The sequence below is a fragment of the Chiloscyllium plagiosum genome, unplaced genomic scaffold (assembly GCF_037043375.1).
Source record: "Chiloscyllium plagiosum isolate Xiang-an unplaced genomic scaffold, Cpla_swu_hap1 HiC_scaffold_15, whole genome shotgun sequence".
Lineage (NCBI taxonomy): Eukaryota > Metazoa > Chordata > Chondrichthyes > Orectolobiformes > Hemiscylliidae > Chiloscyllium > Chiloscyllium plagiosum.
Window position 1 is genome coordinate 56742454 of NW_028270153.1, and position 26559 is coordinate 56769012.

General features: G+C 42.2%; 1 protein-coding gene across 2 annotated transcripts in view; it reads left to right on the forward strand.

Moving 5' to 3' along the window:
* The first annotated feature begins 2443 nt into the window (after positions 1-2443).
* The window catches only part of LOC122559948 (solute carrier family 12 member 5-like), a 1091443-nt gene continuing 1067327 nt past the window's right edge, over positions 2444-26559 (forward strand). Inside the window, exon 1 of one of the 2 annotated variants that reach the window (XM_087994966.1) lies at positions 2444-2740. In XM_087994966.1, the coding sequence (XP_087851092.1) occupies positions 2566-2740 (175 nt within the window). In that variant the 5' untranslated portion in view covers positions 2444-2565. The remainder of the gene's footprint in view (positions 2741-26559) is intronic. The other variant, XM_087994965.1, reaches the window with a different exon arrangement.

The window sequence follows — 26559 nt, forward strand, 5'->3', positions numbered from 1 at the left end:
TATTCATTTATTATCTAAAAGCAATTTTCCCTGTGTTCCCTCTGGCCAATTTTCTAATTATAATGAAATTATGTTTTAACATGACCTTCTGGCTTTTTTAATCTGTACCTTTTTTTTGGCACGTAGGATCCCATATTTATTAATACTTTGTTAATCCATCCTATCATCTTCAAAGATTTAAGCATGAGCACCCTCAGAAGTCTCTTCTCACATACTTCCTTCCAAATAAATCCATTTAAAGTTATATTCCTTTGACTCATTTTCTTAGCAAATTCTATTGGCACATACTTCTCTGTAATGTGTTTTCATTTTCATGGGGGTTTGTCTAGCCTCTCCATGTTTTTTTCAAGACTATAGGCGGCACGGTGGCACAGTGGTTAGCACTGCTGCCTCACAGCGCCAGAGACCCGGGTTCAATTCCCGCCTCAGGCGACTGACTGTGTGGAGTTTGCACGTTCTCCCCGTGTCTGCGTGGGTTTCCTCCGGGTGCTCCGGTTTCCTCCCACAGTCACAAAGATGTGCAGGGTCAGGTGAATTGGCCATGCTAAATTGCCCGTAGTGTTAGGTAAGGGGTAAATGTAGGGGTATGGGTGGGTTGTGCTTCGGCGGGTTGGTGTGGACTTGTTGGGCCGAAGGGCCTGTTTCCACGCTGTAATGTAATGTAATCTAATCTAATCTATAGCTATCTTCCTCATGTTTACTGCACGTATAAATTTTGTATCGTCTGCAAAATTTGAAATTGTATCACATGGTCCAAATCATTTGTTCCTCTTCTTTACAGCAGTTCTTCATATATTCCCCAACCCTACTACCATTCACACTCAGCCAATTAGTGATTCTGCTGTCCTGTTCACTCTGCTATCTTCCAAGCGTGTGAGAAGATATCCAAGTAATCCCTGTTCATACTTCTAGTCAATTATGTCCGATATATACACAATGACGGTGTATGATTGATGTGAAATTCCAGCACATTGATTATGATGATTTAGGAAATAGAGAAATGATGCTGGCCGAGATGAAGGTGCTGATCTGTGCATTTGCTAAGCGTAATTGAAATCTCAGGAAAACTGATGATGTTGGAAATTCAAATGTACAATAATGTTATCATTATCTGAATGAAAAAGGAAAAATATAAAAAGAAAAGTTAAACATCTTTGCCCATTAGCTGGGATGTGACCTGTTGTACATTTTCAGTATTTTCTGTAATTGTTTGATATGCACGAAGCTCTAAATCCTATGGTGGGAGTGGGGGGGTTACAAATAAATGTCAAATCTAGAGTCCATTATGAAGAAGAGTGTAGAATCAATGCCATAAAATCCATGAGTATTCCTTTTTTCCAGTTGCACCAATACTGAATGTATATTCAGCCTTTCCTCTGTTCTTGTTATATCCCTTACTCTGTTTCCCCCAAAGATTCCATGTCTGTCTTTATCCAATCACCCAAACGACATGCATAGCCATTACTTTCCTCAGAAATAAGTATGCATAATCTTCCCTGTCTCTCCTCTCCAGTTGAGATTCATTCCTCTAAACTATGTGCATTTTGCCTCTGTCTACCTTTCATAGTGTTAAATGCAATTTAAAAAACGAGATGCTGTAAATCTGAAATAAAAACAAGAGATTGCTTTTACCTTGATGATATGATATTCACAGACTAATATTCCTATTTCAACTTTTTCAAGTTATGAATATAGTTAAACATATGACAAAGCCAGTTATCTGATTTTTTTGTAAAGGTAGTGGAGGTGTAGATATGGGCCAGCATTCTAAGAAAAACGTTAATAGTCTTTTTTAAAAAATAGTTCCCCAGGACCTTTTACATCCAACCAAACAGGAAGAGCCTCGGTTTAACACATTACGTGAAGGGGAGCACCTGAAATTGTGCAATGCTTCTTCAGTACTGCAGAAACATCACTTTTTATTAACTGTGATTTGAACTCAAAATTGTGAGTCTTAAGAGTTTACTTACTACAAAGTGAACCACAGCTGACATTACAGATGTGTACACGATAACAGGAATAAACTGGGAAGGCTGGTTCGAATAGAAACTTTTTATTTTTAAATTGTGATAATTTGAAATTAATTTCCGCACAAATCCTGACTGCTCACTCTATCACATCAAACCAATAGATATTCAATATTTTGTTTCCTCCCATTAACCATGGATTCTAAACTCATTCTCCCTATCCATTAAACCAATCTTTCAACTTTTGCTGTAGCAATAGATTTTCACACAGATACCTTTTATTGTCATTCATAACTTTTAAAAAAGAAAATGCAATTAGTAAACATCATTAAGAAGCTTAAAATAAATCTAACAGTAAACGTGATGTTTCTTTCCCCACCCACCCAAAGTCTTAACAACTCTTATTCACTCGAGTTGTAAGGAACGGGTTGGGCACTAAGACCCAGGGAGGACACAGTAAATATTAAAGCCCAGGAGCCAGCAACTCACTCAGTGTGGAGGTGCTGAAGATTGCTTCGTGCGGTGATCTAGTCTTTCAGTGATTTCATCTTTCATTACACTTTTCTTTTCCGTTGCCATTTGCTTATTTTCTTGAGAGATGAGTAAGAGGTTTACAGTCACCTCGATCCGTGGAGAAGACGAAGTGACATGGGCTCAAAGCAACATCGTAGAGACAAGGAAAGGAGGCAGTGTTTTGAATGGGAATGAAGCACCAGACAGAGCAGAGTGCGGAGAGCATCATCTTCTGCCTATACTGGAAGTTCCAAAGCCAGGTAGGACATGGATCTTTAAAAGAAATTAGTGCACTCAGAAAATTTTAGTGAACATCAAATTCTCTTCACTGACTAATCATTTTTGAAACGAGTAAATAAACTCCATCCAGTTGGGACATAGGAATTTGAATCCATGATATGGTTTGTAATGATTATAAAATAAAATGTTATTGACTGCACTGCTTGGTATCCAGTGGAACGTTGGATCCTAATTACAGAGTTGGAAGGAGACAGTCCTGTTAACGTGTTGTTTCTGATAACAACTTAAACCTTGAGAGATAGTAAGGACATTTCTGGTTGATAAGTTATCTGAACTACCCCCAATATTTAAGAGCCAGTGAAAGCTGATGTGGTCGTGGAAGGGGAAAAGGAGTCTCACTTTGTATAAAATTGAACCAAATTTGTAATTGTACTTAACTGAGACAAAGCACTTTCTGTAGCTGGGATTTGTCATCAGATTTGGATGGATGCTAGAAGACAACAATTCGAGTGCTTTTTCACTCCATTTTAGAAAGGTGGTGCAATCCGAAGCAGAAGTTTCTGATCAGCTTTCTGTTCTCTCAGTTGATAACTATACTTCAAAGTCTCTGCAGCCTATCCAGTTACTCCTACTCAAATCTAATTCATTTTCCTACCATGCAAAGGGATTTTTTTTTAACTGTGCTGGAAATAGATAAGTTCAAAGTTTTCATGAGGTGATCAAGCTTTTATTTTCTCTAAATAAAATCTTGAGCTGGAGAAGGAGTTGCATGGAGGAGAGCATTTTGCTAATGAATTGGGAACTGGTCAGAAAAATTGTTTTTTTAAAGAAAACAAGTTTATTCAGAAATAATCTTGGCAGAATCCTAACTATCCCACCTCGAAGTGATTATTTTCTGTTGCGAATTCTATCCAGTGCACAAATTGGGTTTGAAGAATTTGAGGTGAATTTGGTTTATTGCTGTTGGAAATTTTTCATTTGCTGTCCAGTGATTACCAAGTTGAAGTGTCAGAGAATGCGCTGCTTGATGTTTTATACTGACTTTGTGAGTTATGGTTCTGTCTACACTGACAGGCATGCAGACAATCTCCTGTCAGGTTAAAATAGTAACACCATTAATAATACAGGTAGGCCTTCAAGTATCAACTCCAACTGCTATGTCTTACACAGTTCAGACTGTTACTCCCACTATAAAGTTAAAAATCACACAACACCAGGTTATAGTCCAACACCTGGTGTTGTATGATTTTTAACTTTGTACACCCCAGTCCAACACCGGCATCTCCGAATCATGACTCCCACTATAGACATTGTGTATATGAAGTTATGCTATGTAGAAGATACCAAACCACATACTGTACAATGGATTTGTTCTATTGCTCTCAGAATCCTTCAAAATAAATTTATTATTTGGAGATATGCGACAAGCACAGGAAATTTGGGATTAGCACACTTTTAGTGGTAGTTATGTCATAGAGTCATAGAGTTGTACAGCATGGAAACAGACCCTTCAGTCCAACTTGTCTATGCTGATCAGATATGCTAAATAAATTTAGTCCCATTTACCAGCATTTGGCCCATATCCCTCTAAATCCTTCCGATTCATATACCCAAACAGATGCCTTTTAAATGCTGTAATTGCACCAGCCTCCACTACTTCCTCTGGCAGCTCATCCCATACATGCACCACCTTCTGCATGAAAAGGTGCCACTTAACTCCCTTTTAAATCTTTCCCCTCTCACTTTAAACCTATGCCCTCTAGTTTTGGAGTTCCCCACCCCAGGGAAAAAAAATTGTCTATTCATCCTATCCATGCCTCTCATGTTTTTATAAACCCCTATGAGGTCAATCCTCAGCCTCTGGCGTTCCAAGGAAAATAACTCAAGGTTACTCAGCCTCTCCCTATAGCTCAAACCCTCCAACACTGGCATCATCCTTGTAAATCTTTGCTGAGCCACTTCAAGTTTCACAACATCCTTTCTATAGCAGTGAGACCAGAACTGCATGCAGTATTCCAAAAGTGGCCTAACCAATGTCCTGTGCAGCCTTCCAAATCCTGTACTCAATGTACTGACTAATAAAGGAAAGCACACCAAACGCCTTCTTCACTATCCTGGCTACCTGCAATTCCACTTTCAATAAACTATGAGCCTGCACTTCAAGGTCTTTTTTGTTCAGCAACACTCCCCAGGACTTTACCATTAAATGTATAAGTCCTGCCCTGATTTCCTGATTTGCCTTACCAAAATGCAGCACCTCACATTTATCAAAATTAAACTCCATCTGCCACTTCTCAACCCATTAACCCATCTGATCAAGGTCATTTTGTACTCTGAGGTAACCTTCTTTGCTGAGAAAGTGAGGTCTGCAGATGCTGGAGATCAGAGCTGAAAATGTGTTGCTGAAAAAGCGCAGCAGGTCAGGCAGCATCCAGGGAACAGGAGAATCGACACGAAGGGCTTATGCCCGAAACGTCGATTCTCCTGTTCCCTGGATGCTGCCTGACCTGCTGCGCTTTTCCAGCAACACATTTTCAGCAACCTTCTTTGCTGTCCACTATACCTCTAATTTTGGTGTCACCTGCAAACTTGTGTCACCTGCAAACTTACTAACCTATACTTCCTATATTCATATCCAAATCAGGTATATAAATGACTATAAAAGCAATGGACCCAGCACCGAGCCATGTGGCACTCCTGTTCGTTGTGCCTTAAGTAACTCAATCAAGTTTGTGAGACATGATTTCCCATGCACAAAGCCATGTTGACTATCTCTAATCAGTCCTTGCCTTTCTAAATACATGTAAATCCTGTCCCTTAGAATGCCCTCCAATAATTTGTCCACCACTGATGTCAAGCTCACCGGTCTATAGTTTCCTGCCTTTTCCTTACTCCCTTTCTTAGTGGCACCATGTTAGGCAACCTCCAGTCTTCCGGCACCTCACCTGTGACTATTGATGATACAATTATCTCAGCAAGGGGTCCAGCAATCACATCCCCAGCTTCCCATAGAGTTCGAGGGTAGACCCGGTCAGGTACCAAGATTTATCGATTTTTATGCGTTTTAAGACATCCAGCACCTCCTTATCTATAATTTGGGCATTTTTCAAGATGTTGCTGTTTATTTCCCAATGTTCTCTATCTTCCATATCCTTCTCCATGTAAACACTGATGCAAAATAGTTGTTTAGTATCTCCCCCTTCTCTGGCGGCAGTGCAGACACAATAGGCTGTTGCGCCTTTTCTGTGCTGTATGAATCTATGAATCTATGAACTCATGTGGGAAGGATTTATTTCACACACTCTACAGAAGAGATTTTAAGACTAATTCATAAGGAACCAGATTATGTTCTTGTTACAGATAATGCATGGAATGAAAGTGTTCCCCTAGTGTGAATAGATTCTGGAAACCTAAGGGCCCAATTAATGAAATTCCTGACAGACAAAAACTGTCAGCCTTAATACAACCAAGTTAAATCCCACAGAAGAAGAGAACATCTTTATTAAAATATGTTGCTAACCCAATTTGCATCATGTTTTGAAAGACCAGTTTGATTGACAAGCTATTATCAGAGCGAGGAGTTCATGTATAATTTGTGATTCCATTCGGTCTTCCATGAAAATTTACTATCAGCATTCTAAACTTTTCATTGTTGAGGATTGCCGGATCCTGATACAGTTCTTTTCTTTGAGCAAGCAGTATTCCTCAAAAGTCGACAATCAGTTGGGGAAGGTGTATGGGGAGCCATGATGCTTCAGCCACCAGGAATGGGGAGGGAGACTTGATGGACCAGCTGGTCTTTTGCTGCTGTCATTGTTGCATGTATTGTAAGAAATGGGCTGAAAATTAAAGCTTTGTAAGCTGTAGTATTCTGATTGATGATATTTGCATCAAACCTACCAATCCAGTGACACTTCAGTATGTAAGAAAGAGGAATTCAACCAGGTTTTATTCAGACTATTCATGAATACATTATTCCAGATGACCACTGGGGAGAAACACAGTGTGTTCTTTCTCTTCATCCAATGCACTCTCAAATAACTAAAATGTTGGAACTACTCACACAAGTCTAATTTTATAAGCCTCTACAGAATCAAAGTGAAAGAATGGATTTTGTAGTCTCGTGGGTTTATTTGATTTTATCTTCATCCTATTAACTCATGTGATATATTTACCTATTTCATTCAAACAGTCCTTAATGCTTTTATAGTGATGTGTAGCAAATAACAATTTTCAAAGCAGATCTCCGCATAAGTAATTAATGATGAAATACATTTAAGATGGAACAGTGGACTGGAATGGCACACTGATTCACTATTGAAATTATTGCAATATACAGCATGTATTTTGTATATGAGCCGGTATCTAGTTCTTATAAAATTAGATTTATTGTGCATGAAATTGGACTTTGTTGAAGTTTGTTGAAAAATGCTATTTGATGTTACATGTTACTATTAAGATTGAGTCGAAAAGTGTGGCACTGGAAAAAGCACAGTAGGTCAGGCAGCAGCTGAGGAGCAGGAGAGTCAATGTTTCGTGCATAAGCCCTTCATCAGGAAGGGTTTATGCTTGAAACGTCATCTCTTCTGCTCATCGGATGCTGCCTGGCCTGCTGTGCTTTTTCCAGCACCAGACTTTTTGACTTTGACTTTCCAGCATCTGCAGTCCTTACTTTCTCCTACTGCTACGATTGAGCCAGGTGTAACTGTTGATAAGTAGGTTCACAACTGGTATGCACTACAGAGTAGGAAAAGCAAGCAGATCATGGTATCGGTGAATGTGTAACTGTGGACTTCGACAAACTGTCACAACTTTGCACAGCAAAGCAGCTGGAAGGAGCACGCCTCCCCTCCTCCGCCACCTCTTTACCCCCACTGGCCAGCAGTGCTAATTTAAGGATTTATCAACGACGTGCAGTTAGCTGCTGAGCACTTTTCGTCTCAGGTTTGTGACAAATGTACAACCATAATGTGCTTACTATAGTTTTCTTTCTTCCCAAGTTGCAGAATCTACGGGGAGAGGCATGGTAGATTCTCGATAAATGTTCCTAATTTCAAGTATTCTGTAGAAACAAACTGCTTCCAGGCATAGATATACTGATAGGCATTCCAGAAAACATCTCGACTGGCAGAATGAGCAGTGACAACACAGAGAAGGACAAGCTCCTAGAAGAAGGAGATAGACTGGGAGAAATGCACACAACTTGGAGGCTGTATTTTTCCACGGAGCGACTTTTCAAGCTACAACCCCAGTGAGGAACGTTTCTTCTTCACCAATGGCCATCCTGGTTGAAATCTGCCACCACATAAGCAGTAGCCCCATTGTCAACTGAAGGGTTGCCAATTGCAGTGTAGGTAACTGAGTGATAAAACCTTCATGCATCTAATCCCCTTTCAAGAGAAATCTGGATATACTTGCAACATTGCATAGCTTGAAGAATGCTGTTGGACTAGGGAAGCAACTTATGGCTTTCTATTCCAAGAGAGAAGACCACATTTAATTCTCTCTTGCCACAAAGAAGCCGTAGGAGTGAATGCAGGACTTTAGATTGTAGGATCCCTCATGATGCAAGATGTTAGTAACTGCACACATGCCAAACATCTCAGGAGTTAGTTGTTAATCCTGCCATAAACAGGAATCAAAAAGGATTCTGTTCCCCCAGTGCCCAGTTTGGGTGTAGCAGGAGACAGCAAATCGTGTAAGTCAATACCCAGTATCCTGGTTGCAGTCGTGATGCCTTTATTATGTGGCAATTGGCTGTGCCAATTACATTTGAGCAACTACAGTAAAAGAAAGGGTAGCTAGTCTGCAATGAGAGCTACCTCAAAATCCCTACTGTGTGAAAACAGGCCATTTAGAACATAGAACATAGAACAGTACAGCACAGAACAGGCTCTTCAGCCCATGATGTTGTGCCAACCATTGATCCTCATGTATGCACCCTCAAATTTCTGTGACCATATGCATGTCCAATGGTCTCTTAAATGTCTCCAATGACCTTGCTTCCACAACTGCTGCTGGCAACGCATTCCATGCTCTCACAACTCTCTGTGTAAAGAACCCGCCTCTGACATCCCCTCTATACTTTCCTCCAACCAGCTTAAAACTATGACCCCTCGTGCTAGTCATTTCTGCCCTGGGAAATAGTCTCTGTCTATTGACTCTATCTATGCCTCTCATTATCTTGTATACCTCAATCAGGTCCCCTCTCCTCCTCCTTGTCTCCAATGAAAAAGGTCCGAGCTCAGTCAACCTCTCTTCATAAGATAAGCCCTCCAGTCCAGGCAGCATCCTGGTAAACCTCCTCTGAACCCTCTCCAAAGCATCCACATCTTTCCTATAATAGGCCGACCAGAACTGGACGCAGTATTCCAAGTGCGGTCTAACCAAAGTTTTATAGAGCTGCAACAAGATCTCACGACTCTTAAACTCAATCCCACCGTTAATGAAAGCCAAAACACCATATGCTTTCTTAACAACCCTGTCCACTTGGGTGGCCATTTTAAGGGACCTATGTACCTGCACACCAAGATCCCTCTGTTCCTCCACACTGCCAAGAATCCTATCCTTAATCCTGTACTCAGCTTTCAAATTCGACCTTCCAAAATGCATCACCTCGCATTTATCCAGGTTGAACTCTATTAGCCACCTCTCAGCCCATCTCTGCATCCTGTCAATGTCCCGCTGCAGCCTACAACAGCCCTCTATACTGTCAACGACACCTCCAACCTTTGTGTCGTGTGCAAACTTGCTGACCCATCCTTCAATTCCCTCATCCAAGTCATTAATAAAAATTACAAACAGTAGAGGCCCAAGGACAGAGCCCTGTAGAACACCACTCACCACTGACTTCCAGGCGGAATATTTTCCTTCTCCTACCACTCGCTGTCTTTTGTTGGCCAGCCAATTCTGTATCCAGACAGCTAAGTTCCCCTGTATCCCATTCCTCCTGACCTTCTGAATGAGCCTACCATGGGGAACCTTATCAAATGCCTTGCTGAAGTCCATATACACCACATCCACAGCTCGACCCTCATCAACCTTTCTAGTCACATCCTCAAAGAACTCGATAAGGTTCATGAGACATGACATGCCCCTCACAAAGCTGTGTTGACTGCATTTAATCAAGCCATGTTCTTCCAGATGGTCATAAATCCTATCCCTCAGAATCCTTTCTAACACCTTGCAGATGGCAGATGTGAAACTTACTGGTCTGTAATTGCCGGGGATTTCTCTATTTCCTTTCTTGAAGAGAGGAACTACATTTGCCTCTCTCCAGTCCTCAGGTACGACTCCAGCGGAGAGCGAGGATGCAAAGATCTTCGCAAGTGGCGAAACAATTGCATTTCTCGTTTCCCAAAGCAGCCGAGGACAAATCTGGTCTTGGCCTGGCGACTTGTCAATCTTAATGTTTGACAAAATTTTCAGCACATCAGCTTCCTCTATCTCTATCCATTCCAGCATGCACATCTGCTCTTCAAAGGTTTCATTCGCTACAAAGTTAGTTCCTTTTGTAAAGACAGAAGCAAAAAACTCATTTAGGGCTTCCCCTACCTCCTCAGACTCCACACACAAGTTCCCTACGCTATCCCTGATCGGTCCTACTCTTTCTTTGACCATTCTCTTATTCCTCACATAAGTGTAAAATGCCTTTGTGTTCTCCCTAATCTATTCTGCCAAGTCTTTCTCGTGCCCCCTCCTGGCTCTCCTCAGACCATTTTTGAGCTCCTTCCTCGCCTGCCTGTAATCCTCTAGAGCTGAGCTTGACCCTAGCTTCCTCCACCTTAAGTAAGCTACCTTCTTCCTTTTACGAGAAGGTTCCTTTACCTTACCCCTTCTTGCCTGTCTCAGAGGGACATATTTATTCATCACTCGCAACAACTGTTCCTTAAATAGTCTCCACATGTCTATAGTGCCTTTACCATGGAACAATTGCTCCCAATCCATGCTTCCTAACTCATGTCTAATCGTATCATAGTTTCCTCTTCCCCAATTAAATATCCTCCCATTTTGCCTAATCTTCTCCTTCTCCATAGCTATGTAGAATGTGAGGCAGTTGTGGTCACTACCACCAAAATGCTTTCCCACCACATGATCTGATACCTGCCCCGGCTCGTTTCCGATCACCAAATCTAGAATGGCCTCTCCCCTTGTTGTCCTGTCAATGTACTGAGTTAGGAAACCCTCCTGAACACACTTTACAAAAACAGCTCAATTCAAATCTTCTGCTCGAAGGAGATTCCAATCAATATTGGGAAAGTTAAAGTGGCCCATTACAACAACCCTACTACGTCCACACTTTTCCAAAATCTGCCGAACTATGCTTTCTTCAATCTCCCTGCTGCTATTGGGGGGCCTGTAGTAAGCCCCTAACGAGGTGACTGCTCCATTGCTGTTTCTAATTTCCACCCATACTGACTCGGTTGGCAGATCTTCCTCGACAATGGAAGCTTCTGTAGCTGTGATACCCTCTCTGATTAGTAATGCTACACCCCGTCCTTTTTTCCCCCCTCCCTATTCTTTTTAAATGCTCTAAACCCTGGAACATCCAGCAACCATTCCTGCCTCTGAGAAACCCATGTCTCTGTTATGGCCATAACATCATAGCACAAGGTACTGATCCATGCTCTACGTTCATCACTTTTATTCCTGATACTCCTTGCGTTAAAGCAAACACACTTTAACTGATCCCTTGGTTCCTTCCCAGGAAAATCCTTCCCACTAGCTGGTCAACCGCTTGCTATTGCCTCATCTGCATCAACTCCCACCTCCGGTATACAGCTCAGGTTCCCACCCCCCTGCCATACTAGTTTAAACCCTCACGGTTCATCGAGTCACACCTACCCTCCGAAGACCATCCTACCCAGACCCACCCCTGTAATCCTGCATTTCCCATAGCTAATCCACCTGGCCTGCACATTCCTGAACACCATGGGGAATCTTGCATGGCCAATACACCTAATTTATACATCTTTGAACTATGGGAGGAAACGCACGCTGACAAGGGGAGAATGTGCAGACTTCACACAGGCAGTCGCCTGAGGTTGGGATTAGATTAGATTACTTACACTGTGGAAACATGCCCTTCGGCCCAACAAGTCCACACCAACCCTCCGAAGAGCAACCCACCCAGACCCATTCCCCTACATTTACCCCTTCACCTAACACTACGGGCAATTTAGCATGGCCAATTCACCTAACCTGCACATCTTTAGACTGTGGGAGGAAACCGGAGGACCCGGAGGAAACCCATCCAGATACAGGGAGAATGTGCAAACTCCACACAGACAGTTGCCCGAGGCGGGATTTAAACCCAGGTCTCTGGCGCTGTGAGGCAGCAGTGCTAACCACTGAGCCACTGTGCCATGCATCCAGTTGTCTATGGGCCACATTGACCATGACTCCTATCCACTACCTATGTGCAAAATGTGCACCAAGGATATTTTGTACACAGTAGTTTGGATTTCAATTTGATAGACTGGATCACTGGAGTGCTTATGTGAATCACCCTGGAGATCCGTACAGTACTTGTCAGACTGGGTGCTAGGATTCTTGGTCATCAGTTGCCTGTCACATTACCTTGGACCTTGCCACTACTGTGTAGTGAGCAGCTGGGGATTGAAGTGTAAAGGTGAGGCAACCAGCCTTTCTGATGAACTGCCTGCAAGAAGCCAACTGGAATGTAACACCAGTAACCATAATGGTGGGCGGCACGGTGGCACAGTGGTTAGCACTGCTGCCTCGCAGTGCCAGAGACCCGAGTTCAATTCCCGCCTCAGGTGACTGACTGTGTGGAGTTTGCACGTTCTCCCCGTGTCTGCGTGGGTTTCCTCTGGGTGCTCCGGTTTCCTCCCACAGTCCAAAGATGTGCAGGTCAGGTGAATTGGCCTTGCTAAATTGCCCGTAGTGTTAGGTAAGGGGCAAATGTAGGGGTATGGGTGGGTTGCGCTTCGGCGGGTCGGTGTGGACTTGTTGGGCCGAAGGGCCTGTTTCCACACTGTAATGTAATCTAATCTAATGCCAATTCCTCCCTGACCAACAGGCCTGCCTTTACCATCTCTGGATCACTGACCATCACTTGGCAATAATACAAACGTAAGAAACACCTCAGAATCAATATTCCAAAAGAAACAAAATCATGTCATGTTGCTTAAGTATGTGAGCTCATTACTCTTGTATGTTCCCTCAGAGCAAGACTTTCATCTGCCTTTGCCTGTTGTTAAGAACAGATTTTATGTATTCCCTTTCCAGTCTGTAATCAATATGTGTGTAAGAACTGTGTGTGTTTTCTTTTCTTCGGTATGTGTATCTCAATTAAATAATCATGCAGCAAATCTTTTATGAGCTTTAAAAATACAAAGGATGTTTATTCTCATAAACTTGTCCTGAATTAAAAACCAGACCACATACACTCATTTCTCACACATTTTCACACAGAGCAAGATTTAATACAGGTGAAGGTATTATACTATTATAGATTATCATGATCTCAATAACTTTCATGGCAAACCTGTAGTATCTTAGAATAACTTCAATACATTAAAGATTGAAGCAAGGATTATAGTGAAGAAAAGAGTTGATTATTTTAGCAATATCATTAATGGAAGCTTGTTCTCGGGCAACAGACTTCCTCTTTTCAGTTTCACAAGTTAACACTTACAGCACTCAGTTCATTTATCAGCAGTGTGTTTACTGGAATGGACTGTTGCACCTCTCTGAATTCACGCACATGCCCCTGGCTCTAAACTTGTAACAGAAAATATGCAATTTTACCCAGAAAAGCTCTACTCTGTTTTGAACCCCATGCCATCCCGATATCCTATTGGTTGAAGAGTCAATAACAAGCAATGCTAAATTTTACATAGGATCTGACTGTAAGAGTGACTAAGAAGATAACAATCTGTTAAAATGTTTGAATTCCTGACATACCCTCATTGTGGTGGAGGCTCCATTATATGACTGTGATTTGATTCATGTATCCATAGAAGAAAGTGAGGACTGCAGATGCTGGAGATCAGAGTCAAAAAGTGTGGCGCTGGAAAAGCACAGGAATTCCTGATGAAGGCCTTGTGCCCAAAATGTCGATTCTCCTGCTCCTCAAATGCTGCCTGACTGGCTGTGCTTTTCCAGCACCACACTTTTTGACTCTGATCTCCAGCATTTGGAAAAACACTGTGGGGTTTTGCAGTCCAGCTGTGCACTATTGTTTCCTTCTGTTTAAGGAAAGACATTGAATAGGCCCTTCAGTTTTTCCAGGCATTCAGAGATGTCAAGCTGCAAACAAAGGAAAGGATGATAAACTGCGATGAGTTGAATTTCATGGGGAATTGCCATCAAATTCATGTTAACTGGAGCTTTATGAGTTAGTGAGGAAGCTCCCATGTTTGACCTGAAGTGAATTCTATTTTAAAAAGTACCAAATGGAAACATATTTAAAGCAATAAACCTGTGAACAGTATTATAATTGCAGTATTCACTAATTTCATACTTTACGATAGCTTGACCTTTGCAAATGGTTAGCTCCGAAATCTGGACACCACCAGATGTGCGACAGGTACTCATGTGACTTGGCTAACGTTGTCAATCTCATACGCTGCAGGAAAAGATGCTCTGAGGCATGGTACATTGGTAAGACCAAGCAGACGCTACGACAATGGATGGATGGACACTGCGCAACAATCACCAGGCAGGGATGATCCCTCCTAATGGAGGAACACTTCAGTGGTCAGGGACATTCAGCCTCGGATCTCTGGGTGACCGTACTCCAAGGCGGACTTCGGAATATGCAACAGTGCAGATTTGCTGAGCAGAGGCTGATAGCCAAGCTCGGTAGCCATGAGAACGGCCTCAACTGGGATCTTGGGTTCATGTCACATTGCAGGTGACCCCACCATACTACACACATACACACACACAAAACGCACACATACACACATACTCTCACTCACGATCACACTCACACACTTGTACAGACCCTCTCTCATACTCATGCTCTCTCTCTCACACACACATACACACGCAGATGCATACGGACACACATACACACACGCTTTCCGTCTCCCTCACATATACACTCACGCCCACACACATATAAGTCTATGGAGTGAATTTGCATTTGTAGATTTATGTTTGCAGATACATTCTATTTTGTTAAAAAAGCACATAATCTATAGGCAGTCAGTCCATGTAGCATTTCAGAAATTCCTACTTTGGAAATAGGAAGTCTGACTCGAGGTTGGGATACAGACAGATTCTAACCTCACATCTTTGATGCATTGTCTCTATACTCAATGCCCTGACTGATGAAGGTTGGTGTGCCAAAAGCCTTCTTCACTTGTGACTCTACTTTCAGAGAATTGTGCACCTGAATTCCAAGATCCCCCTGTTCCATTACACTCCTTCAGACCTTACCATTCACCATGAGACTTCTACCTTGATTTGACTTTCCAAAAATCCAAGACCTCACACCTATCTAGAGTAATAGAGTCATCGAGATGTACAGCACAGAAACAGACCTTTAGGTCCAACTCGTCCATACCGACCAGATATCCCAACCCAATCTAGTTCCATCTGCCAGCACTCAGCCCATATTGCTCCAAACCCATCCTATTCATATACCCATCCAAATGCCTTTTAAACATTGCAATTGTACCAGCCTCCACCATTTCCTCTGGCAGCTCATTCTATACACACATCAGCCACTGCATGAAAAGGTTGCCCCTTCAGTCTCTTTTATATCTTTCCCCTCTCACCCTAAACTTATGCCCTCTAGTTCTGGACTCACCCACCCCAGGGACAAGACCTTGTCTATTTATATTAAACTCCATTTTCCATTTCTCGGCTCAGTTCCCCAGATGATCAAAGTCCTGCTGCAACTTCTGATATCCTTCCTCACTATCCACAATGCCACCTATTTTAATGCCATCTGCAAACTTACTAATCATGCCTTTTACATTCTCGTCCAAATCATTGACATAGACAACAAACCGTAATGACCCCAGTACTGACCCCTGAGGCACTGCCCTAGTCACAGGCCTCCAGTCTGACAAGCACCTTTCCACTATTAACCTCTGCTTCCTACCATCAAACCAATTGTGTATCCAATTTACCAGCTCCCTCTGGATTCCACTCGATCTAACCTTTCATAGCAGCCTAACAAGTGGAACCTTATTAAAGGTTCCACATAGACTATGTCTACCGCCCTGCCTGCGTCAACCTTCCTGGTCACTTCATCAAAGAACTCTAACAAATTTGTGAGGCATGATCTCCTACACATAAAGCCACTCCTAATCAAACCATGTCTTTCCAAATGTGTATCTTGTATCCCAGAATCTTCTCAAGTAACTTACCTACCACAGAGTTAGGCTTACTGTTCTATAGGTCCAAGGCTTTTCTTTGCAGCTCTTCTTGAATAAGGGCACAACATTTGCTACCCTCCAGTCTTCCAGGACCTCACCCATGACTAATGATGATAAAAAAAACTCAGCCAGGGCCCCCACAATTTCGTCTCTAGCCTCTTTCAGTGTTCTTGGATACATTGGTAAGGGCCAGGAGATTTGTCCACCTTCGTGCATTCTAATACATCCACGATCTCCTCTACTATGATATGGACTATCCCCAGTATATCACCACTAACTTCCCAAAGTTCCCCAGGCTTGGGAAGGGCAAATAAAGGGATTTAGAGAATGCTTCTATTGGTCTCTGAAATACATTACATTAATCTAAGAGAACTTGAATTTTCATTGCCCTGTTGCTACACGAATGGTCCAGTTGTATTGAATTTGAGGTCATGATGCCATATTCTGTATTAATTGGTGGGCTAACGTAATTAGAGTGTAATTGAAAATCATTCTGTAAAATCTGTTGGGTCACTGACTTATGAGCTAAGGAATCTGAGTTTTATGACAAGTAACTGCCAAGCAATTAGAGCAAGGTTAGTAAATCTATTTTATCTCCATCATATGGACATAACAGATCCTGAAAAGAACTGGCAATCTGGTTTACTAACTTGTATTGTGATATAATGCAATATGAATTAGCACCAACCCATCGGTGGTGGAAACACAGTTCCTTGTTAGAAACTTTCTGGGAAAAATTATATCTCATCGCTAGTGAAAGAGACAAAATGTAACTCATGTTTTTAACTGTTCATTGCCTGATTTACTTCACAGTTCAACAGGATATCTAACCAACTGCCTGTAAACTGAACCTGCCTTTGCATTTCATACCAAGTGTTATCACTCAATTTCTGTTGAAGAAGGTACAGGTCTATTCAATTGGATATATCAGTTTTTTGTTCAGCTACTTAGGGTGAATTACATGGAATTGGTGAGATTGGGCTACCTCTTAGCATTTTAGGCCAGGCCTGGACTGTACAGAAAATCACTGTCAATTTGTCCCAATTGGCAGCACGCATGCCTCTGAATAAGTGCTTTCTCCTGAACTTCACTCATCTTCCTAAATCCATTGGGGCTGCCACATACTGTTTTGAATCTTGCTGTCAGCAATTACAAACATTCCTGATTTTTCAAAAGCATCAGGGTTTTGTGGCACAATGGTCATGTCCATACTTCTGGGCCAGGAGGTCCTACCAGCTCCTTTCCACTTCTATGTCACAACATGACTGACCAGGCTGAAGAAATCAGTGTACGAAGCTGTTGCAGTCTCATGTGAGATGTTCAACTGAGGTTCAGTGGATTTCAAAAATTGTCATGACATGACTTGAAGAAGTGCAGGGTGACCCAGTTTTCTACACTGCTAACTTGTAGGGTAGGTCCTGGTATTCCTTAGCTAGTATGGGGTTCAAACTCTGTGTTGCTGATGTTTATTTGATCCACATGCCGGCAATCTCCCCAACTGAGCTATCTGACCCCAGAGGTCAAGTAAGAAAAGCAAAACATTCTTACTTGAACCTCTACGAAAATCCTCACGTGTTTGTTTATACTTGGCACAGTACAAGCAGAGTTAAAGCCAATGTTCTTTTTTAATTTATTTATTCATGGAAATAAAGGGCATCGCTGGCTAAGCCAGCATTTATTGCCCATCCTTAATTGCACAGAGGGCAGTTAAAAAACAATCACATTATTGTAGATCTGGATCACATGTAAGGATGGTGGTTTCTTTCCCTAAAGGACATTAATGAATCAGATGGTTATTTTTTTCCTGACAATGGTTTCATAATCCTCATTGGACTCATAATTGCAGATTATTTTTATTGAATTCAAATTCCACCATCTGCCGTGGCAGGATTTGAGACCAGGTCAGCAAAGCATTACCTGGGTCTCTGAATTAATAGTCTAGTGATAACACCACTAGGTCATTGCCTTCTTATTTATCTAAAATACTTTCTCAGTGTTGTGTGAGCTGTCCCCACAGTTGAACACTCTATTGTACTTTTATTCACCAGTTTTCTGGCTACCATCTTCATCTTAGGTAGAGATCTATGGGGCCCACTTGGTTTGGTGTGTTGAGGACAAACCACTTGCTATTCTCTCCTCAGTATTAACCTTTTCAGACTCTTACACTATACCTGTCACATTATTCTTCTACTTCTCTCCAAGTGACTCAGTTTAAATGGCAGCAACTTTGACAGAACTCCCATTTGTAAAGCTGAGTCTGAAACCGTAAAAGCATAAACATATTTAAAATAGGTATTTCTGATCACTATAACATCTTGCAGACTCCATTTGATATGTTGCCATGGCAGCACAGCAATATCAATTATGGTGAAACATTTTTGAAAATTAGGAAGAAATGACAGTTTGTGCGCCTTTATAGAAAAAAAAGCGTTTTCTTTAAATAAATGAATTAAATGAGCCCATATGTAACAGAAACACTCCAGAAAATGTTCTCAAGATCGAATCAATATTTCATTGCCTATTTAACACAAACATAAACTCTGATAACACACAGCTGCCTCTTGGAAAAACACCTCTGCAAACAAGCTTCCTGGATTATTGATCTGAATGAAGTCCGATATGTCTCCAATGATCTGACACCTCACTTTTCTGTTTGATAATATGACCTTGTCTGAGGAGGGCATTGAGGCAGGCGGATTAGTAAAGTTGAATTGGTGACAATCTGATCTCATTGTCTAAGTGGCTTTTCACTGGAATTTTGGGAAAGCTTTACAAGAAAGCATATACAACACTGACTCCAGTGTTCATGCCAGTTATAACAGAGCTCGGATTTTCTTTCATCTTTCTACTCCTTGTAACTTTAAGCTATATTTACATCCAGTGCAAAATGTGTGCAAATAGATTTTGTGGTACCAACTGTATTAAAGTTGGTGAGGAGTTGGTGGATAATGGCTGGAGGAGACAGGGAACGTGAGGGTTAATCTTCACCTTCAGTGAGGATGCAAGTTGAAGGCATCTGATCAACTGTATAATGGGCAACCAGGCTTGTTTGCCTTCTGCAGTGGGTTTAGTGGAGAAGGCAGATGGGCTGCGTATCTGCCTTGGTAGGTATGTCCCAGCTCTCTGCTCCCACTGAAGGTGAACCTTAACTGTGATTGATCTTTAATTTGTGTTTTCTGTGCACTCAGCTACATTTTGCCTGTTTTCGGATTTAGAGTGTTCTTTTTAAAGCTTTAGCTTTTTGTAAAGTTGCCTTTTAATAGTTGTCATTGGTTTCCATTGTGGGACAATCTAGAACAAGATGTCATTGTTTTAGGCTAAAAGGGCTTTAAAATCAAGACGAGGAGGAATTACTTCCCTCAAGAGGATGTAAATCTGTGGAATTCATTACCATAGAGTGCGGTGGATGTCAGGACACCAGCTGAATGGAAGGAGGAGGCAGACAAGCCTCCTAATTAGTGATGGGTTCAAGGGTTACAGGGAAGGGACAGGAAAGTGGAGCTGAGGCTGAGCTGAAATGAATCGTGATTGTTTTCAATGGTGGAGCAGGCCGAGGGCTGAATTGCTTACTCCTGCTCCATGTTCTTATGTTAGTTTGGTCACTTTTCTTTTGTCCAGGACTTGAATTTCTTGTTCTAATGCAGGTTAGCAATGACTTGCCTTTCGTTTTCTGAACAGCATACAGAACCGTCATCTGCCAAATAGAAGTCAATTCCTGTAGTCTAATGGGAATGCAACCATTAATGATGATTACATCACCCTGACATCAACAGCCGTATCAACAGACTTCAAGAAGAGAGGAACTGAATAATTGTTTGAGGCAGCTGTAAAACCAAATAGGTTAGTGTGTAAAAGAAACTTATTGGAAATCCAGAGACACAGGCTATAGATAATCCCCTGTCATAAGTCAGGGACTGATGTGCAGCAGACTACAACCAGAGACAAGTTCGAGAGGGAGCAGTCTGAAGAATGCAACTGGACAGAATCCATGTGCCTGGATCTCATGGCAGACAGAATCTGTGAGACCAGAGACATGTAAGATTGTAGTTATTGTAACCACCTTGTACAGATACATTATGACACTCATCTGGAGCATTGAACCTGGTGTCCTGGCCCAGAGGTTGGGACATGAGCTCCACCCCCACTCCCCCCACCGCCCCCCCCCCCCCCCCCCATTATATCTTTAGTATCAGTACAATCCATGCTGGCAGTTCTAACCAATTCAGGTTAATACAAGTTGGTTATCTTTTCATTGTGTAGTTCATCATTAATTTGAACAAACCTCTGATGTGAAGTTTAATTATTTCTAATCTGAAGCATTGTGGCATTTTTGTCAGTTCCTGACATGGCTGATTAGTGATAATCACTGTCTGTTTCCATCATAAAACCAGGGCAAATCTTGATCTTGAGTGATGTTGAGACCTTTGTATTGTAATGATGGTAAAAGTTTGGACTGGCCCAGGTCTGACAATAGAGTGCACTAAAGAAAAAGAATGTGATTCTTCCACCAGTTGGCGTTTGGGAATGGGTGTCTGTCCACGAGAAAACAGCACCAGCCACTGGACATGACCTTTTTTGAGCTCACTAAAGATTTTAGACTCCATTGACCTCAAATGTTTATGGAGTGATTCTGAAGGGAGAACACAGACAGTTAGGCAGGAATTTAAAAAGGAGGTCCTTGAGAGTAGTAATATCTGGATTACTCCCAGTGCTACAAGCGAGTGAGAGGAGGAATAGGAGGATAGAGTAGATGAATGCATGGCTGAGGAGCTGTTGTATGGGAGAAGGATTCACATTTTTGGATCATTGGAATCTCTTCTGGGGTAGAAGTGACCTGTACAAGAAGGACAGATTGCACCTAAATTGGAAGGGGACTAATATACTGACAGGGAGATTTGCTGGAGCTGCTCGGCAGGATTTAAACTAGTAAGGCGTGGGGTGTGGGGGGGAGGTGGGGGTGGGGTGGGGGGAGGGGATCTCAGGGAAATAGTGAGGAAAGAGATCAATCTGAGACTGGTACAGTTGAGAAAAGAAGCGAACCAAACAGGGCAGGCGAGGTCAAAGCAAAGCACGGTGGCACAGTGGTTAGCACTGCTGCCTCACAGCGCCTGAGACCCGGGTTCAATTCCCGCCTCAGGCGACTGACTGTGTGGAGTTTGCACATTCTCCCCGTGTCTGCGTGGGTTTCCTCCGGGTGCTCCGGTTTCCTCCCACAGTCCAAAGATGTGCAGGTCAGGTGAATTGGCCATGCTAAATTGGCCGTAGTGTTAGGTAAGGGGTAGATGTAGGGGCATGGATGGGTTGCGCTTCGGCGGGTCGGTGTGGACTTGTTGGGCCGAAGGGCCTGTTTCCACACTGTAATCTAATCTAATCTAAAAAAAACAAGGTAGGGCTGATAAATTAAACTGCATTTATTTCAATGTGAGAGGTCTAACAGGGAAGGCAGATGAACTCAGGGCATGGTGAGGAACATGGGACTGGGATATCATAGCAATTACAGAAACATGACTCAGGGATGGACAGAACTGGCAGCTTAATGTTCCAGGATACAAGTGCTACAGGAAGGACAAAAAGGGAGGCAAGAGAGGAGGGGAAGTGACGTTTTTGTTAAGGGATAGCATTACAGCTGTACTTAGGGAGGATATTCCCAAAAATACATCCAAAGAAGTTATTTGGGTGGAACTGAGAAATAAGAAAGCGATGATCACCTTATTGGGATTATATTATAGACCCCCTAATAGACAGTGGCAAATTGAGAAACAAATTTGTAAGGAGATCTCAGTTATTTGTAAGAATGATAGGATTGTGATGGTAGGGGATTTTAACTTTCCAAACATAGACTGGGACTGGCATTCAGTATGTGGATATACCTATTAGAGAAGGTGCAAAATTTGACATAACTTGACCTACTCTTGGGAAATAAGGCAAGGCAGGTGACTGAAGTGTCAGTGGGGGAGCACTTTGGGGCCAGCAACCATAATTCTATTAGTTTTAAAATAGTGGTGGAAAAAGACCGAATCTAACCGTTGAAGTCCTAAACTGGCGAAAGGCCAATTTTGATGGTATTAGGCACGAACTTTCAACAGCTGATTAGGGCAGATGTTCGCAGGAAAAAGGATGGCTGGAAAATGGGAAGCCTTCAGAAATGAGATAATGAGAATGCAGAGATAGTATATTTCTATTAGGGTGAAAGGAAAGGCTGGTAGGTATGGAGAAAGCTGGATGATGAAAGAAATTGAGGGTTTGATTAAGAAAAAGAAGTAAGCATATGTCAGGATAGATCGAGTGAATCCTTTGAAGAGTATAAAGGTAGTAGGAGTATACTTAAGAGGGAAATCAGGAGGGCAAAAAGGGGACATGAAATAGATTTGGCAAATAGAGTTAAGGAGAATCCAAAGGGTTTTTATAAATACATTAAGGACGAAAGGATAACTAGAGAGAGAATAGGGCCCCTCAAAGATCTGCAAGGTGGCCTTTGTGTGGCGCTGCAGGTGATGGGGGAGATACTAAACAAGTATTTTGCATCAGTTTTTACTGTGGAAAAGGACATGGAAGATATATAATGTAGGGAAATAGATGGTGACACCTTGAAAAATGTCCACATTACAGAGGAGGAAGTGCTGGATGTCTGAAATGCATAAAAGTGGATAAATCCCCAGGACCTGATCAGGTGTACCCTCGAACTGTGTGGGAAACTAGGGCTTCTTGCTAAGATATTTGTATCATCGATAGTCACTGGATGTTGGCTGATGTGGTGCCACTATTTAAGAAGGGTGGTAAGGACAAGTCAGGAACTATAGACAAGTGAGCCTGACGTCGGTGGTGGGCAAATTGTTGGAGGGAACTCTGAGGGACAGGATGTACATGTATTTGGATTGGCAAGGACTGATTAGGAACCATCAACATGGCTTTGTGCATGGGAAATCATGTCTCACAAACTTGATTCAGCATTTTGAAGAAGTAACAAAGAGGATTGATGAGGGCAGAGCAGTAGATGTGATCTGTATGGATTTCTGTAAAGCTTTCAACAAGGTTCCCCATTGGAGATTGGTTAGCAAGGCTAGATCTCATGGAATACAGGGAGAACTAGCCATTTGGATACAGAACTGGCTCAAAGGGAGAAGTCAGAGGGTGGTGGTGGAGGGTTATTTTTCAGACTGAAGGCCTGTGACCAATGGAGTGTCACATGGATCGTTGCTGGGTCCTCTACTTTTTGTCATTTATATAAATGATTCAGATGTGAGTTTAAGAGGTATAGTTAGTAAGTTTGCAGATGACACTAAAATTGAAGGTGTAGTGAACAGCGAAGAAGATTACCTCAGAATACAATGGGATCTTGATCAGATGAGCCAGTGGGTTGAGGAGTGACAGATGGAGTTTAATTTAGATAAATGTGAGGTGCTGCATTTTGGGAAAGCAAATCTTAGCAGGGCTTATACACTTAATGGCAAGGTCCCAAGCAGTGTTGCTGATCAAAGAGACCTTGGCGTGCAGGTTCATAGCTCCTTGAAAGTGGAGTTGCAGGTAGATAGGATAGTGAGCCAGGCATTTGGAATGCTTTCCTTTATTGGTCAGAGTATCGAGTATTGGAGTTGGGAGGTCATGTTGAGGCTGTACAGGACATTGGTTAGACCACTTTTGTAATATTGCATGCAATTTTGGTCTCCTTCCTAACGGTAGGATGTTGTAAAACTTGAAAGATTTCAGAAAAGATTTTCAAGGGTTGGACGATATGAGCTATAGGAAGAGGTTGAAAAGGGTAGGGCTGTTTCCCCTGGAATGTCAGAGGCTGGGGGGTGACCTCATAGAGGTTTTTAAAATCGTGTGGGAAATGGATTGGGTAAATAGACATTTCTTTCCACGGGGGTGGGGGAGTCCCGAACTAGAGGGCGTATGTTTAGGGTGAGAGGGGAAAGATATAAAGAGACCTGAGGGGCAACTATTTCATGCAGAGTGTGGTGCGTGTGTGGAATGGGCTGCCAGAGGAACTGGTGGAAGCTGGTACAATTGTAACATTTAAAAGGCATTTGGATGGGTATATGAATAGGAAGGGTTTTGAGGGATATGGGCTGTGTGCTGGCAGGTGGGACTAAATTGGGTTGGGATATCTAGTCGGCAGGGACGAGGTGGACCGAAGGGTCTGTTTCCATGCTGTACATCTCTATGACGTTATGACTATGAGTGTCCTCTTCAAATTTAGTTTCTCCCAGAAAACTATCACCATCCTCCCCTTACACCATGATGATGTGCAAGTTATGATCTTCCCAAGTAGAAGCCCTATAAAGCGTATGTCAGACAAGACTGGTGTCCTTACACCAAACTCTCTATTTTCCTGTTGCAATACTGCACCTCACTTTCACATGCAGCCAAGGAAATAAATCGGACAGAATGGATTTTCTAACTTCACTCCAATTTGAAATTTACTGCAGCCTCACTCATTGATCTCCAGTGTGAGTACTCAGTCAGAAACTGAGCTGTAGGTCACTGTCAGCTCCTCCTTTGAAGCATGGGACAAAACAGAACTATTTAATAAACACTCAGGAAACTAACACTCTCTTCCAAGTAGCTCTCAAAGCATAACACACCATTTCTTTATTAATTATGATCAAGGGAAGCATACTTGAAAATATGGCCAATTTCCAAATCCTGGAAGCCTCCTTTCCACAAAGGCTATCAGGGTGGCACGGTCGCTCAGGGGTCAGCACTGCTGCCTTACAGAGTCAGGGACCCGGGTTCAGTTCCAGCCTTGGGCAATTGTCTGTATGGAGTTTGCATGTTCTCCTCATGTCTGCATGAGTTTCCTCCAGGTGTTTTGGTTTCCTCCCACAGTCCAAGGATATGTAGGTTAGATGGATTGGCCATGGGATATGCTGTGTGATAGGGGGTGGGACTGGGTGGCTGCTCTTTGGAGGGTTGGTATGGACTTCATGGGATGAGTAACCTGTCTCTACACTGTAGGGATTCTATGATATTTAATAAAATTCATCATCACCTCCAATGAGTGGCTTTAATTTTCACCCAATTGAGGAAAAGTGTATTTGAAGACCAGGATCTCAAACCGAAGACTGGGTCATGGTTTACAATGCAACAGTGATCCCTTGCTCCAATATGCTTTGGAAATTTGGACTATCTGCAGCAGTTACATCTGAATTTTCTTTGTTGTTGATCTCTGTGGAACCTACAATTGGCAGTACAACTCTTATCTGCATCCCATTCTGTAGATAATAGCAGGAGTCATTGGATACGTGAGAAAGAGGAGAAGCCCCGGCTGATTATTTACCCCTTAGCTCAAGGCACTCAGGAGAATTTCACCCAGTTGCTATCGAGACTGAGTTTTGTACAGACCTTGAATTAAATCTTCTGGATATTTTAATTCAATTCTTCACAATGGGAAATGCAGTAAAGGACTGAATGTAGGGGCTGTGGAGTTACCAGTGTTCTTACACACAGTGGGTTTGACCTGAAGAGGATGGCTTCTTGAGATATTAGGTTTGGATGGGAGAAAAATGAAAGGTCTCCCTTTGCCAACGATATATACCACTCTGGGGTGGATTTAAACCGAGCAGCGGTGGAAAATGGTGGCAGGGTTTTGGCACCTTATCTGCAGCTCACCTGAGCTTTTCTTTTCATCCATGGCATAGTGGATGGTGTGAGAATTTCCGGAAGGTGCTTAATAAGTTTCCACATGAGAAGTTATTAGCACAAGCATGAGTTCAGGGAACTGGAAGTAACCTTCAGATCTGGCTCAGCAGTTGGTTGGGAGGTTAGTCACAGGAGGGTGCAAAATGTATTTTCTCCTTGACAACATGTGACAGGTGTTTCTAGAAATCTGTAGTGGAGCCTCATCTTTTCAGCATGTATATTAATGACATTGATAAAAATATAGAGGGTCTTTGGATTGCCATTAAGTTAGGAGATTGTGAATTTTTTTATATAGTTACTGAGTCAGTGGGTAAAATGTTGGTAGATGGAGTCTATTTTGGAAAAGTCTAAGGGTATCCAGTTTTGATACATGAAGAGCAAATTATATATTTTTTAATAGCGAGGGACACAGGAGATGCAAGAAGTAAAGGGATTACGTATCCAAATCAAAAGCCAATGCACAGGTAGAAATAGTAGACTGTTAATGTTAACACCAAAAAAAAGGTATGTGCGTGTGTGTTTGTGTGTGTGTGTGCGCGCACATGCGCACGTGTGTGTGTGAGAGAGAGAGAAACACAGTGAGAGAGATGAGAAAAAGCAACTTTGGTGGTGTTTGTATGGAAAGGAAGAAATATTGACATTTCAGGATTAGCCCAACAGAATCAATTTTTGACAGAAATGCCAACATTTTCCTTTTTTAGAAGCCTGCTCTTTTAAGTGTTTCCAGCATCTTCTGATTTACTTTCACATTTCCAAGTTACTGTTCAATAAGTTTCAAACCACTTTCATTAAAAGCTCATTTGAGATAAACATAGAATGATAATGTAACAGCAAACATT